The sequence below is a fragment of the Mustelus asterias genome, chromosome 2 (assembly GCF_964213995.1).
Source record: "Mustelus asterias chromosome 2, sMusAst1.hap1.1, whole genome shotgun sequence".
In the NCBI taxonomy this organism is placed as follows: Eukaryota; Metazoa; Chordata; class Chondrichthyes; order Carcharhiniformes; family Triakidae; genus Mustelus; species Mustelus asterias.
Window position 1 is genome coordinate 160,425,302 of NC_135802.1, and position 15,403 is coordinate 160,440,704.

At 42.2% G+C, this 15,403-nt stretch overlaps 1 protein-coding gene across 5 annotated transcripts in view; it reads right to left on the bottom strand.

Moving 5' to 3' along the window:
* Positions 1 to 15,403, bottom strand: part of LOC144480393 (zinc finger CCHC domain-containing protein 2-like) — a 60,784-nt gene that overhangs the window by 12,533 nt on the left and 32,848 nt on the right. For 2 of the 5 annotated variants that reach the window (XM_078199811.1, XM_078199798.1), the window contains 6 exons: positions 12,395 to 12,489; positions 10,800 to 10,883; positions 9,867 to 9,924; positions 8,707 to 8,839; positions 3,089 to 3,153; positions 997 to 1,097 (listed from right to left, as the gene is read on the bottom strand). In XM_078199811.1, the coding sequence (XP_078055937.1) occupies positions 997 to 1,097; positions 3,089 to 3,153; positions 8,707 to 8,839; positions 9,867 to 9,924; positions 10,800 to 10,883; positions 12,395 to 12,489 (536 nt within the window). The remainder of the gene's footprint in view (positions 1 to 996; positions 1,098 to 3,088; positions 3,154 to 8,706; positions 8,840 to 9,866; positions 9,925 to 10,799; positions 10,884 to 12,394; positions 12,490 to 15,403) is intronic. The other 3 variants (XM_078199819.1, XM_078199826.1, XM_078199804.1) reach the window with 2 other exon arrangements.

The window sequence follows — 15,403 nt, forward strand, 5'->3', positions numbered from 1 at the left end:
AGGACAGGCAACTAATCTGTCCTCGAGCAGCAAGCCAGCGCTGAAAGCTTTTGAGGAGGCTGCAGGTTTTCACATTAATGCACTTTAACTAATGAACTTTGGCGACAAGTAAAGGGAGGCACTCAGTGGCATAGCGGTAATGGCACTGGACTAGCAATCCACAGACACAAGGCAATGCTCTGGGGACCCAGGCTCAAATCCCACCACTGCAGATGGTGAAATTTGAATTTAATAAAAAAAATCTGGAATTAAAAGTCTAACAACAATCATTGTTGACTGTTGTAAAAACCCATTAGGTTCACTAATGTCCTTTAGGGAACAAAAATTGGCCATCCATACCTGGTCAGTTAGGAATGGGCAATAAATGCAATGCCCACAAATAAATTAAAGAAACAATTACTGCAGATACCACTCCCCACCTCCAAAATTGGCCACTGTGAACAAGGAGTGAGGTTAGAAGAATAGAAACCCTACAGTGCAGGAGGCCATTCGGCCCATCGAGTCTGCACCGACCACAATCCCACCCAGGCCCTACCCCCACATATTCACCTGCTAATCCCACTAACCTACGCATCAGGACTCTAAGGGGCAATTTGTAACCTGGCCAATCAACCTAACCCGCACATCTTTTTGACTGTGGGAGGAAACCAGAGCACCCGGAGGAAACCCACACAGACACGAGGAGAATGTGCAAACTCCACATTAGGGTTAGGGAAGCTGCCAACCACTGACACCACCACACCCCCAGTAAACCACTCTGCTGACTTTAACCTCATGCTCCCAGAACTGTTAATTCCCTTGCCCACCAGCTGAAAATTAGTTAGCCCTTCCATCAGATCTAGCTATTTCCCCCAAAGCTTTGGACCAATTATCCCCCTGACCTTTAGCTCTGACTACTTATTCTTGACAGAAAGATGGACTAGAATAGAAAATTACATATCTAAATCAATAGCCATAAATTAGTAAGGGAGTGAAATGAATGACGAGAATCCTTACCTTTCCCAGCCCCGGTCCACACGTTCTGCACAGGTGGAATTCTCAGAATACCATTGCCAACAGGAGCCCTGTGGCTCCCTCGATCGACTTTGTTTTTGCTGCTGAAAAGCAAGAGGGAAAACAATTAGGGATGGATCATAGACTAATTACTCATTCGCTTGTAGAATTAGTCTTAATTATTGCCAAAGTATATAAAAGGCAGCCAAAATAACACATCCTGTCACAACGGGCAGCACGGTGGCACAGTGGTTAGCACTGCTGCCTCACAGCTCGAGATCTGTTCAATTCCCAGCTTAGGCCACTGTCTGTGTGGAGATTGTACATTCTTCCAGTGACTGTGTGCGTTTCCTCCCACAGTCCAAAGGCGTGCGGATTAGGTTGATTGGCCATGCTAAATTGCCCCTTAATGTCCCGGAATGTGTAGGTTAGAGGGATTAGCGGGATAAGTATGTGGGATTACAGGGATAGGCCCTGGGTGGGATTGTTATTGGTGCAGACTCGATGGGCTGAATGGCCTTCTTCAGCACTGTAGGGATTCTATGAACAATAAAACACATTAAGTTCTTGCCCCACACTTTGAAAACATATCTAGCGAATAAAGAACATCTAAACTCATCTTTGATAAGCTCCCATACAAACATTGGCTCTCTCCATGATTATCCTCACCCCATAAATCTTACTCCCCTAACCAATGTGAAATCACTTCTCTTCACAAGATCAGCTGTAGAGTATTGTTACAATTGACTTCTGTTAACCTGTACGAGTATCTTTTTTTCTCTACGTGATATGCCATCCCTGCCCAATTTTCTCCTCTTGCACCCCCCACCTCACTCACTCATACTTTGGTAGGATGAATAGAAAAGCAGAATTTTCAAAAAAGCGGCGAAACTATTAAATGCTGGCGTTCAGAGGAATTTGGGCGTCCTTATGCACAGATCACAAAGTTAACATGTGAATACAGCAAGTGATAAGGCAGGCAGAAATTACTTTAGGTTTTACCGTGAGGGAGTTTAAGTGGAAGGAAGTTTAGCTGCAATTAAAGAGAGTTGGGATAAGTCCACACCTGGAGTGCGGTGTACAGTTTTGGTTCCTTTCTGAAGGAAGGGTATAACTGCCTTGGAGGGCTGCAACAAAAACCCAGTGGATTAATTCCTAGGGTGAGGGGATTGTCCAGGAGATCAAGTACGATTTATAGAGTTCAGAAGAACAAGAGGTGATCTCATTGAAATGTATAAAATTCTTACAGAGTAGAGGGTAAGATGTTGATTGCTCCAACTGGGGACTATAGCATTAGGGATCGTAGCCTCAGGATAAGAGTCAGTCATTTAGGACAGAGATGAGAAGAAATTTCTTCAGAAGGCTGTGAAATTTTGGAATTCGCTGCCTCAGAGGGATGTGAATGTACAGGTGCAAGTATATTCAAAGCCAGGAAAGTGGAGTTGAGGCAGAACATCAGCCATGATCTCAATGAATGGCAGATAAGGCCCAAAGAGCCATATGGCTTAGAATCCCTACAGTGCAGAAGTAGGCCATTTGGCCCATTGAGTCTGCACTGACCACAATCCCACCCAGGCCTTATTCCCGTAACCCCTCATTTACCCTGCTAATCCCCCTGACACTAGGATAAATTTAGCATGGCCAATCAACTGAACCCACACATCTTTGGACTGTAGGAGGAAACCGGAGCACCCGGAGGAAACCCACGAGACATCCATTTCATTCGTTAGGATGAAAGGGGGAATTGCAGGCGTCAGCCAATATCCCAGTGTCATTCTTCAGAGATAAGTACAAAGAGTGAGTGTACGAGAAGTCTATCAGAATTATTGGTAGTACAGCCAAGTTTGATCATTACTCCAGCACTAACAAGCAGGGGCTTGGCTGTTATTTCCACTTCCCAGCTCAAAGACACAAAAGCCAGTTGCTGCAACCCAACCTAGTCCACGCCTTTTCCTCCTCCTTGCACTGAAACAAAGATTTATACCATTTTCTTCCACCTCATTCCTCTCACCAACTTCAAACTGGAATTCTTTATCTCCCTCAACATTTACTTCAAACAAAGAGAACCTTAGCCCAACATCTTACTAATACATACTTGTCTGCCTGAGTGTTCAGCTTCTTACTTCCAGATGAAGTACTTCTTTTATCTTCCGACAAACACTACAATGACAAGGGGAGAAAAAAAAATGCACAAATCAGAATCCATTTGAATATTTGAAGACAAAATAAATTGCAAGTTTACAGCGGCTCAAAGACAGGAAAAACTGTCTAAATTTGAACTCTTTTCTCCCCCCGCCTGCATACTTTGCATTCTAACATTCTAAACCAGCGCCAGGGACCCGGGTTCAATTCCCGGCTTGGGTGACTGTCTGTGTGGAGCTTGCACCTTCTCCCCATGTCTGCATGGGTTTCCTCCAGGTGCTCCGGTTTCCTCCTGCAGTCCAAAGATGTGCGGGTTAGGTGGATTGGCTATGCTAAAATTTCCCCTTAGTGCCAGGGGGACTAGCTAGGGTAAATGCATGGGGTTGTGGGGATAGGGCCTGGGTGGGATCCTGGTTGGTGCAGACTCGATGGGCCGAATGGCCTCCTTCTGCACTATAAGATTCTATGAGTATTAGTTTATAAGAAACAATTGCGAGCATGTGGAATTACATATGTATAAAACATCCTGTGGAGAACAGCCTGACATGAAGTTTCTTTCTGCAGTTCTACAATGATGAGCAAACAATAGTACAATTTTAAAAAGGATTGCAGGAAGGCACAGAACTGGAGGGAGTTTTACAGCACAAAGAGGCCCTTCAGCCCATTGTATCAGTGCCAGCCAGCAAACATTTATCTATTCTAATCCCAAATTTTTCAAGATGGCTGGAGGACCTGACAAGGCTAAGAAAGCATATGAGAAAGGAAGTCATGATGAAACAGCAGTTAGTGCTCAGTTTGAATGTTGTGTTCAATTCCTGGCTGCACACCTTAAGTGGCCAAGATCTAAATAATACCAAGATTGAGGGAATTGTGTTACACGGAGAAGCTGTTTCAGGAGATTTTACAGAGGTGCTCAAAATCATGAAGGATTTTGATAGAGTAAATAAAGCAGACTGTTTTCAGAAGGGTCAGTAACCAGGACACAGATTTAAGGTGGTTAACAAAAGAAGCAGCAGGGACACGAGGAAACCTTTTTAAAATATATATGCAAGTTGTGATCTAGAATGTACAGTCTGAACGACGGCAGAAGCAGATTCAATAGGAACATGCAAAAGGAACTTTAATGCTTGGAAGAAAATATTTACAGGGTTATGGGGAAGAGCAGGGGAGTGGGATAAGTTGGATAGTACAATGAGGGCTGGCTGAATAGCCACCCCAGTTTTTGTAACATTTTACAATTCTTTTTCAAATACTTTGGGTCTGCCCTGTAGAATAAATATACAAATCAAGCAATGCAAAACCGTACACTCATTAGTAACTAGGCCATTGCACTTGGCTGTAGGCTCCATTTATCCTTCATTGAAACTTTTAGGAGAGTAAAATGGAAACACTTGGGGAGAATAGGAAACAACGTAAGCCTTGTTGGGATTATGGTCCTACAAAGCATCATGGTGCCTCATAGAAATGCTCATTCTTCACGCAAGCCTAGACAGCGAAAGTGAGAAGAAACTTAAATCTCATCAGACATATGCATGTACACAATGGCAAACCAGTAATGGATTTCTGGTCAATATTCACTCTCACCTTTTCAGAGTAAAGGATAGTTGTCACCTTACATCAGTTACAGCAGAGACTGAGAATCAAACTTGGGATTTACTGATCTATACAGGTCGGTATTGGATCATACTACGCAATTAAGACCCCACCATCTCCCTCTCTACTTGCACCAACTCTCACCACTTTCCACATATACAGCACAATCAGCTCAGGTTTGACCTTTGTGGTCTTTGCCAAGCTGGGACCCATTTGACCATCTCCAGTCCAGTCCTGTAAGAGGAGTTACAAATCTTCAAATACGCAGTTACACATGTAGCGCTGCACTTAAGTAAAAGTCACTCCTCACCAATTCTCCCTCCCTCACCTTGCACAGCATATTTCAAACACATCCAGTTTCTGTTCTCATGCTTTCATCAGGTTCCAACTCTGCTCCATTAAAAATAACAGTTGCATCTCAGCCTTGTCTTTACAATACTGGCCTTCCCTGGAGAGGATTAAACATTTCCAGCCAGGACAATGCGTCCTCTTCATCTCTTTCTTGTACCTTTAGCCCAACAAAATACAACCTCCCAAATATATACACACATCGATTCCACCTGCTTACTTTCAAGATTTATTTTTAGTCTCTCTCTTGATGCCTGTGACATGAAGAAAAGCCTAATCTTCACTTTCGGCATGCCAATGTCAAATCCTGATTCACAACTCCTCTCAGCCACCAAAATCAACGTAGGTTATACCAACCACAAGCTTCCAGACCTTCAAACAATTTAAAATGTCTTAACTTGGTGCCAACATCTGTACCACTTCTACAGCTGAACTTGAACTCCTCCTCAAAAATATCCCTCAGTTCCAAAAAGACTCAATCATTTTACAGGTCAGCAGTAATCAATGGAAACTGGAGAGCAAACAGAGAAAAATCAACTGAAAAAGTGTCCCATGTTGAAATCTAAGTGCGCCCTTGAAGAAAGGATTACATTCACTCGAGTTTAGAAGAACGAGAGGGGATCCCATAGAAACATATAAAATTCTACAGGGTAGATTCAGAAAGAATGTTCCCAATGGTGGGGGAGGCCGGAACTAGGGGTCATAGTTTTGAGGATAAGGGGTAAACCTTTTAGAACTGAGGGGAGGAGAAATTTCTTCACCCAGAGGGTGGTGAATGTGTGGAATTCACTACCACAGAATGTAGTTGAGGCCAAAACATTGTCTGATTTCAAGAACAAAGTAGATATAGCTGTTGGGGCCAAAGGGATCAAGGGGGGGAAAAGAGGCGGATCAGGGTATTGAATTCAATGATCAGCCATGATCATAATAAATGGTGGAGCAGGCTCGAAGGGCCAAATGGCCTCCTCCTGATTCTAGTTTCTATGTTAATACTGCACCAATTTAGAGAACCGAACAAGGTACAGTTTGCAGCATACAAGAAAATCTAATTTTCAATTCTTTCACTTCAACTTTAGGATTATCCAGAATTGTTTTCACAACAATGCAAATCATTATTCTGGAGCTTGAACTTTGAAGTTAATGTTCCTTATAGGTTCCAAATAGTTTAGAACTATAAGAGGCATCCAACAGGATGACATGGTGGTTGTAGTCCTCAAGCCAAAACAAAACCCTGCATCTTTTTATTTCAATCTAGGGTGCACACACCAGATTAGCTATTATACAATGTATTAGGTAGTACTTCCCACTGCCAATACATCTGTTTTTGACCAGATGGAGGCAGAGTGATAATGTCACTGACTAGTAATCCAGAGACCTAGTATGTGCTCTGGGGTCACATGGGTTCAAATCCTCTCATGGCAGCTGGTAGAATTTGAATCCAATTAATAAATCTGGAATATAACGCTAGTCTCAGTAAGATTGACCACGGAACTATTTATTCTTGTGTACACCCATCTGATTCACTCATGCCCTGAGGGGGAAGTTAATTTGCCATCCTTACCCTGGCCTCGTCAACATGTGATTGACTCTGAACTGTCCTCAAATGGCCCAGCAAACTACTCAATTCAAAGACAATTAGTGATGGGCAACAAATGCTGGTCTTGCCAGTGATGCCAACATCCCATTAAAGAACCGAAGAAAAAACAACCACTGGGCAGCTATTTTTGAGCAGAATCAGATTTTCTCGTTGTCAATTCCATTGGAGGTCAGATGTACCTGCTCAAAATGTGGGTGGGGGCTCTTAAGTGAGGCGACAAGTGGTATTCCATGTAACATTTTCTGCCATTATCGACAACACTGAACACCAGCTAAGGGAGGCAGGACAATGTGTGCCTGCGTCTGAGAGAGAAGTTGCACCGTCCAACCCAAACAAGCTTGCAGGGCAGCAGAGAAGGGGGGAGGGGAGACAAGAACATTTTTTAAAAAAAACAATAAATCTCAGTATTTGTAGACTGCATATACTTCCTTCAGTCCATTAATATTCACAAAACAGTAGCAGTCAATTGCTTGAAGGAACTTGAAGAGCCCGAACTTATAAAGAGCAGCCACAACACGCATTCTTTCCAGCCTTCGTGTGGCAAGGTACCCACTTCCGTATTAGATGACCAACAGAAATTACTTACTGATGAGTCCTGCAGCTCATGTCAAAGGATCTGCTTTCTGTTGACTGCAGAACTCCAAAATAGCAGATTTCCCCAGGGGGGGAAGAAACACTTCAGCTGTTAAACAGAATTACTCAATTCAAAGCTTTTCAAAAATTTCATTCAAGGGGGCGTAGACATCACTGGCTAAACCCAGCATTTATTACAGTACAACTTCTCTCTCAGACACAGGCACACACTGTCCTGCCTCCCTTAGCTGGCGCCCTGTGTTGCCAATAATGACGGGAAATGTTGCATGCAATATCACTTGTGGCCTCACTTAATTGCCCTGGAGAAGGTGCTGGTAGCTGCCTTTTGAACCATTGCAGTCCATGTGATGTAGGCATACCCACAGCAATGTTAGGGAGGCAGGTCCAGGATTTTGACTCAGTGACAGTGAAGGAACTGCTATATTGCCAAGTCAGGAGATCAAGTTGCTTGGAAGGGAATTTCTAGATAGTGGTGTCTACATTCAGCTGCTGCCCTTGTCCTTCTAGATAGTTGTGATTATGGGTTTGGAAGGAATCCTGGTGAGCTCCAGTGCATGGTGTGGAAGATACACACTGCTGCCAGTGTGTGTTGGTGGTGGAGGGAGTATATGTTTTTGGCGGGATGTCAATTAAGCAGACTTATTTGTCCTGGATGGCATTAAGTTTCTTGAACGTTGTTGGATATGCACTCATTCAGGCCATGGGAGAGTATTCCACCACACTCCTGGGTTAGTGCAACTCTGTGGGAAGACACTTATTCAACTGCACCAGTGATATAAATACTGTAGCTACAAGAACAGTTCACAGACTGGCAATTTTGTAGTGAACAACTCACCTCCTGACTCCCCAAAGCCTGCTCACCATCCAAAAGACAAGTCAGGAACATATTGGAATACTCTCCACTTGCCTGATTGAGTTCAATTCCAACAACACTCGGGACATAATTAGCACCCCATCCAACACCATAAACATTTCCTCCCTCACCACAGGCACTGTGTTTGCCACCTTCAAGATGCAAAGCATCAAGGCTGTTTCAATAGCAGCTTGGAAACCCACAACCAAAAGACAAGGGCAGCAAGCAAATCGAAACACCACCACCTACAAGTCCCCCTCCTAGCCACACACCATCCTGACTTGGAACTACATCTCCATTCCTTCACTATCGTTGGGTCAAAATCCAGGAGCCTCTTCCTAACAGCACTGTCTGCTCCCCTACACCACATCGGTTGTTCACCAACAGCTTCATGGACAATTAGAGATGGACAACAAATGCTGGCCTAGCCAATGACCCTCTCATCCCATACTTGAATTTTAAGAAAAACACGACAAAAGTGTTTGACAGTAATCATGGAGAGATGAAAGACAGTCTTGCAACATCTGGAGTTTAATGAGTGCATTAGAAGAATACTGAATTTGCTAGGACAACATTTCAAACCCACATGTTCCATCACAGATGTACAGTGGTCACTGTTGCGTTTTGTGCTGTAGTTCCTTTTCTTCCAGTCCAGTACACCATTCTGTTCAGAGTGCTGTAAGCTCACACCAACTCCTGGAGATTTTATACCAGAGACACTGCGTAAAGAGAATAGAAATGTTTAAGAAAATGAAAGCCCACAATGGAATGATTCTGAAACATGACCTACAACGCTCTCAGGAGTATGACTCTTCCATCAATAAGAATCTTTAATTCAGCGTGCTGGACAGTACAGGTAACCGGCCATTAATACCAAATTTAGCCTCTGACCTCAAAAAGGTCTAGACTTGCTTTTCTTCACTTCTTTCAACCCCATTTCTATTGAATTATAATTTTTTTTAACAAAGCATGCTGACTAAGAGCCAGTTATCGCTAATAGACAACTTAAAAGATCTTGTAAGTAGTAATAATTGAAAGCAAGCTTCACCTGGAATTTTATTGCGGAATTTAAATACAAAGCGTAACTGCTAAAGATCAGCATTTTGACATCAATTTTGCACTTGTTGATAAGTTAGAGATGACAATGTAAATTTTATTTCCATTGAAAAGCTTAAAATAAAACATTAGAATGAGAAAATCAATTCAGAAAGCTTAAGGGGCTTTTCCTGCAGTTTAGAAATCCATTTTGTTTAAAATGCAGGATTTGCATGTATAAAGCAAGTTTGACGTACACCAGATATCCCTAATCATAGAATCCCTACAGTGCAGGAGGCCATTCGGTCCATCAAGTCTGCACCAACTGTCTGACAGAGCATCTCACCCAGGCCCTCCCCCCTGCCCTATCCCCGTAACCCTGCACATTTCCCATGGCTAATCCATCTAACCTATACATCTTTTGACACTAAGGGGCAATTTAGAATGGCCAGTTCACCTAACCTGCACATATTTGGTGTATACATCTTACAAATCTCCAATGCAACAAATCACCATTCCAGACAAAACAACAGTATTGCCAAATTAAACCCAAAATTCAAATAACTTTACGAGGCTGAACAAAGTTAAAACTTTCAAAAAATATTTTTCAAACCTTCTTTTGAATTGGAGCTACCAGTGAGTTCAACCCTGACTATAACCATTCCTATAGGTCAGTGTGCCCAAGAAGAAAACCTAGACTTAAAAACTTACCCGCAGCCAATAGATTTCCCCATATTTTTCTTATGATGAATCGATTGCTGCTGCCCATCTAGAAAAATATCAAAAGTCAATGTTACAAATGATCGACTGAACCTTCCCACCCTAAAAGCAACTCACCACAAAGAGCCAATTTTCATTTTCTTCCCCGATTCAAAAGGGTTTTTTGGTGACAGAATAAATTCCCATCTGCAGCTCTTAATTTCAGTTACCTGATCAAAACGCAGGCAGTCTCAAATTGCATTTTGTACTATGGGTTTCCCTTGCACAAAAAAAATTCCTTGGAAGGAATGGAAATGGTCAATAGCTACTGACTATATTGGAGAGAGCAGAGGCATGATACGATCACTGGGAAGTTAACAGCTTAGGATAAAATGAACAAAGATGTGTTCATTTCAAAGTACAGGCATGTATTGAATTTTTAAAGTTCACCTCATTAACTAACCGCCGCCAGATTTGACATGGTGAAGGAAGGGTATGGAGGCAGAACAGATCCATAATCATTGAAGACTCAGCTCGAGGTGCCACTTGTTTAAAAGGAATTATAAAGTGTCAACCTATTTCCATTAGATGCGATTTGAACCTACTAATGTTTTTCATGCAACACCACCACTAGCTGATCAAATGAAGTGCCAACTTAACTTCAATTGCATTAGCCTGGCAACTGCCATGTAGCTAAATACATGCATTTAATTGATTCTTCGCCTTACCAGAAATGTCAGAACATTCATATTAACTGTGGCAAATTAGAAATTTTATGGTGGGAGTCGGGGCACTGTGATGGAGGGAGAAAGGGGAGACAAAATAAAGACAAAGTTGCACCATCAATTTGCTTCTCTTGTCTCAAGTCAATTTCAAAGGGAATGAAACCCAGAATGGAAAAGCTGTGTACAAAACACATGGAGCACAGCATGTAATGCCATGTACCTTCTTCCTGGCTGGAGGCCTCAGAACTGTCTTCCTTAAAGTGTTCTACAGATTTAGACAACTTTAACGCTGACTGTAAGTTTGCTGCAAAAGAAATTAGAAGCAATTTTTAAAAATTAAACCATCTGATTGCAATTAAATACTCCAGTGAAATAATGAAGCACATTATGCTAATTCAAGCTCATTGGAAGTTCACACAGAGAACCCCAAGGTCTCATCTTCCTGCAATTAAGATTTCAAGATGTTTCCCTCCCCATGTCAGTTTTCCCATTTTCTAAAGTGCAGACTCCTTTTGCTTGAACTCCAAAGGGCCTAGGTACTTTTCAGTAGCTCACTCGAGCAACTTTTCTTCACAAGCCGAGAACATTACTTCCACGCCCATCTCAGCCCACCTGCAGTTGAAACCTTGATCCTTATTTAGTCACCAGTAGACTCGCCTATGCCTCCTGTATACCCCACATCCAAAGACCAGCTCATCCAAAACTGCATGTAGTTTAAAATGCATCACCATGATTCTCCCAATCAAACCAGCATGTTTTCATTGGCCTACATTTCCCCCTCCAGCCTTCCAAAGTGTTTAAATCCACCACCGCCCCCACAATGGCATTATTCCGTCCCACCTTTGTAATCACCTCCAGCACTACAGCCATCACGCTCCCTACACCAGATGCCATCCCGAGACACCCACTTTTCTTTCACCCAATCACTGACAGTCTTACATTCACCAACCTTAGCCCCACTGCTCTGGAATCCTATCCCCAACTACCTTTTCTCCTTCAAACGCTCCTCGGAACCCATCTTTTCCATCAGACCTTTGCTCACCCCATCAAATATCTCTTCCTTTAACTTGATATCTCAGTGAAGTTTCTTGATGTTAGAGATGTTGTAAGAGTTGTGTGGAGTTTCACTCAGAGGTCTGGGGGCTTGTATGGTTGAACATTTAAGTGTTTGTTAATAACCCATGACTAACTCCATCTCCAAAGTATAGCCATGCATAGGTGTTGCCTCCTGCAAGACAACTACTGCAGTCAGTCTGTCATGTAACTCTCTACATTAAATGGACTATTTCCCAGTTGCACACCAGCCCTTGTTATGCCCAAACACCCTTCTACTGCAAGAGGCACGGAACACAAAGAAAAGTAAGCATTTTAGGAAAGTTGTAAAAACAGAGACCGATGAAGACACAGCAATTCAATAAGTTGAATACAGTCATGTTAATGATTTGCTATTAAACGACTTGAAGGTCATTAACTCCATTATCTCCCCATCTGTGATTGCCCCCCCTCTTCCTGACTTTAATGTTCTCTTAACTTCCAGTTTTCAGTTCTGACTTCTGACAGAGTTACTCCTGAAACGCTGATGTTACTTCGCTTTATGGGTACTAACTGGTCTGTGAATTTCTAGCACTTTAGCTGACTTTCAGTTTAAAGAAGTGTTTAAGCTCGCTAAATCAAAGGGAGGATCAGATTTAAAAGAAAACACCATGAAATTTAATTATATTTTCAAATGTTCCTCCAAAGAAATAGATGAAGACGCACAAACTCCATATGTTTATTAAAGAATGTCATCAATTCTGCTTAACGTTGCTCACTCACTGTGATGCTGACTGTAGTCAGATAACTTCCCAAAGAAGAATTCACGAACGTGTTCACTTTTTAAGAAAGCTCGAGATGGAGATGAAAACAGTTGCCTAATAGACAAAGACAAGAGATTACCTTACTGCGTGTCCTCGACAGATATGGGCAGCATTCCATACCAGAATACTACATACAGAACAAGCCCTCAACTTTAGGCTATAGTATTGGTGTCACAGCACTAATTCTCAAATTTACATTAAAAAATCAACCTGAGCTCTTTTCTGAGTAATTACTAGGGTACAGTACTAGGAACAAGAATCAAAACGGACCCAAAATGAATCAGATTTTAATGGCATTTCTACTTATTCTTGTAGTTTTATGAAGTACAAGCTGTCTTTTTGTAACAACAGGGTCACGGTACACTATGTGCTGACAATGACAGGAGTCTCTACTAATGTGCATTCAAGTGTGCGGTGACTCCAATTTGGGATACACATCTAAGTTTTGCTTTGATTAAAGAGAATCAACAGGACAGTTTGCTCTTTCCATTCAGAACAGCAAGAGATCAGTACAATATTTTTTTAAAAATCCAATCAAATTTGTGCACTTTGTGCTGGACAGCAGAAACAGGATAGGATGAGGCAGGTAAATGTATGGCTAGAGGTACGTTGCATGAGGGAAGGGTTTAGATATTTGAGGCATGGCTTGAAGTTGTAGGACAGGAAGGGAAGCGGAAACTGGACTGTCTTCACGCTGGAATCAAACTGGTAGAGAAAATAAATAGAACGGTGGGGACGAATTAAAACAAGGAGGGCTATTCCGACATCAAGAAACAAACAGCATAGGACTGAACCTCAGAGCAAGCATGTTGAAAATGGGAATTTTAAAACTTTAAGGATTAACAGTTTGAGAGGAACGGGAAGGATGCCTGAAGGAATGGAAACAAATATTTAAAATCGCGCACAAATTTGCGGCACGGGGCGGCACGGTAGCACAGTGGTTAGCACTGCTGCTTCACAGCTCCAGGGTCCCGGGTTCGATTCCCGGCTCGGGTCACTGTCTGTGTGGAGTTTGCACATTCTCCTCGTGTCTGCGTGGGTTTCCTCCGGGTGCTCCGGTTTCCTCCCACAGTCCAAAGATGTGCGGGTTAGGTTGATTGGCCAGGTTAAAAATTGCCCCTTAGAGTCCTGAGATGCGTAGGTTAGAGGGATTAGCGGGTAAAATATGTGGGGGTAGGGCCTGGGTGGGATTGTGGTCGGTGCAGACTCGATGGGCCGAATGGCCTCCTTCTGCACTGTAGGGTTTCTATGATTCTATGAAATGCATTCAGCATCAAAAGAAAATCAAAGTTATCAGCACACAGCAGCAAGGCATTCAGAGTGAGGCAAAGATAAATAATTCAAACAGCTTTACTGAGAATCGTTCACGGTAAAAGAAACTTCATGGACATCGTTTATTGTAAATTCAGTGAAGCATTTGTTACAGGGCCACTTAGGAGGTTGATAAACAAGGTAGAAAGGTGGTGAAATAGGCTGGCAGTTTTTGAAGTGTACTGTGCTGCAAAGTGACTGGTTGGGCACCCCAGGGTTAGAACTTGGACCATTGCTACCCAGATCATACATCTATGATTTTGAAGCTGGGGGGGGGGGTTTGAAGTTTGATCATGACACAAAGGAGGTGACAACGGGTATAAGGGTTACAATAGCAACCGCATTGTGCATCATCAGATAGATTGAGCAACTCGGCTAAGTGCTAAAATAAATCTAGTGTTGCCAGACGGAACTCATAAAAGATCAGATACATCTGCTTCACACAAGTCAGCAATTCATATTTGCAACAGACGTCCCAGAACAGCAATCAAGGCCAGTAACATCAGGAATTAAGTGAATGCTAGACAGGCAATTGGCAAGAAATTCAATTGAGACATATCGGCACTAAATTCTGTGTGTTTTTGAACTCAGAGGCCAGCTGGTTCCGCTGAAATAGTCTTTGCCAGTGCTAAATATTTCTATGGCCATACTTGTAGATAATCTTTCAATGACTACGCATTTTATAATGAATCCAACATTGTTACGTTTGACCAGTTTTCAACTCATTCCACTTACTAGGAGTCTTGCCTTGGCCAACCTTTGTCCAGCAAGTTAACAGAGTAGTATTTAAAGATTCACAAATAGATTGAGCATTCATTGATAATTATTACAATAGGGTTACCAGTAAGCAGAGAGGGGAGTCCATTCCGCAGATTGAAGTCTTACCACACATTAAATACTACACAGCAAAAAAACAGTTAAAGATCTAATGTTTCCCCTTCAGCTTTATGTCTTTAGATGCTTTCAGACAAACAACAGTTAATAAAATAGAGAAAATATTTGGTTCCGAAATACAAATAGTGAAAACAGTTTAATCCTTCCCTCCTAAAAAGGAGCTTATCTTCTCTCCTAAGGTTACACGGAAAAGAGCTGCAGTTTTTGCCATTTGTTGCTAAATTAGGGAAGCCTGTCAGACAGCTTCGTACGAAGTAGTTTGCAAGTGCCCTATAGCACATCACATTTTCCATTTGTGAAAGCAGTCATCCATCTGCAGCTAGTTTTTTTTTATTGGTTTGCTCAGTGTTATTTTGGCTGCATACAAGATGTCAGAGATTCCTTACGAACATCCTGGCAGTGGCTCTATGCAAGGATAGTACAAGTTGATCAGAGTTCCTATTGGGCTGTCAAATTTAAACATAGCCCTTAACTGGATAATTAATGGAAATACTTATTTAGTCTCCAAGGAGATGTATAAGGCTTGAAAAGGCCTTTGTAGAGACAGGAATGTTCCTTGTATCCAAGAAAGTACACCCAAAGCAAGAAAACCTTCTCTTGGGCAAAGAATCCTGCAAGTCAACCAGCTCAGAAAAGAAGCTAAAAATCACCAAGGGAACAATGGAACATTGGACAGATGAGGGGGAACAAAAAGGGGAAATTGTCATCAATTTTAACTCATGCTGTTGAAAAGTAGCAACAAGTATGATAAAGTAATGGAAAG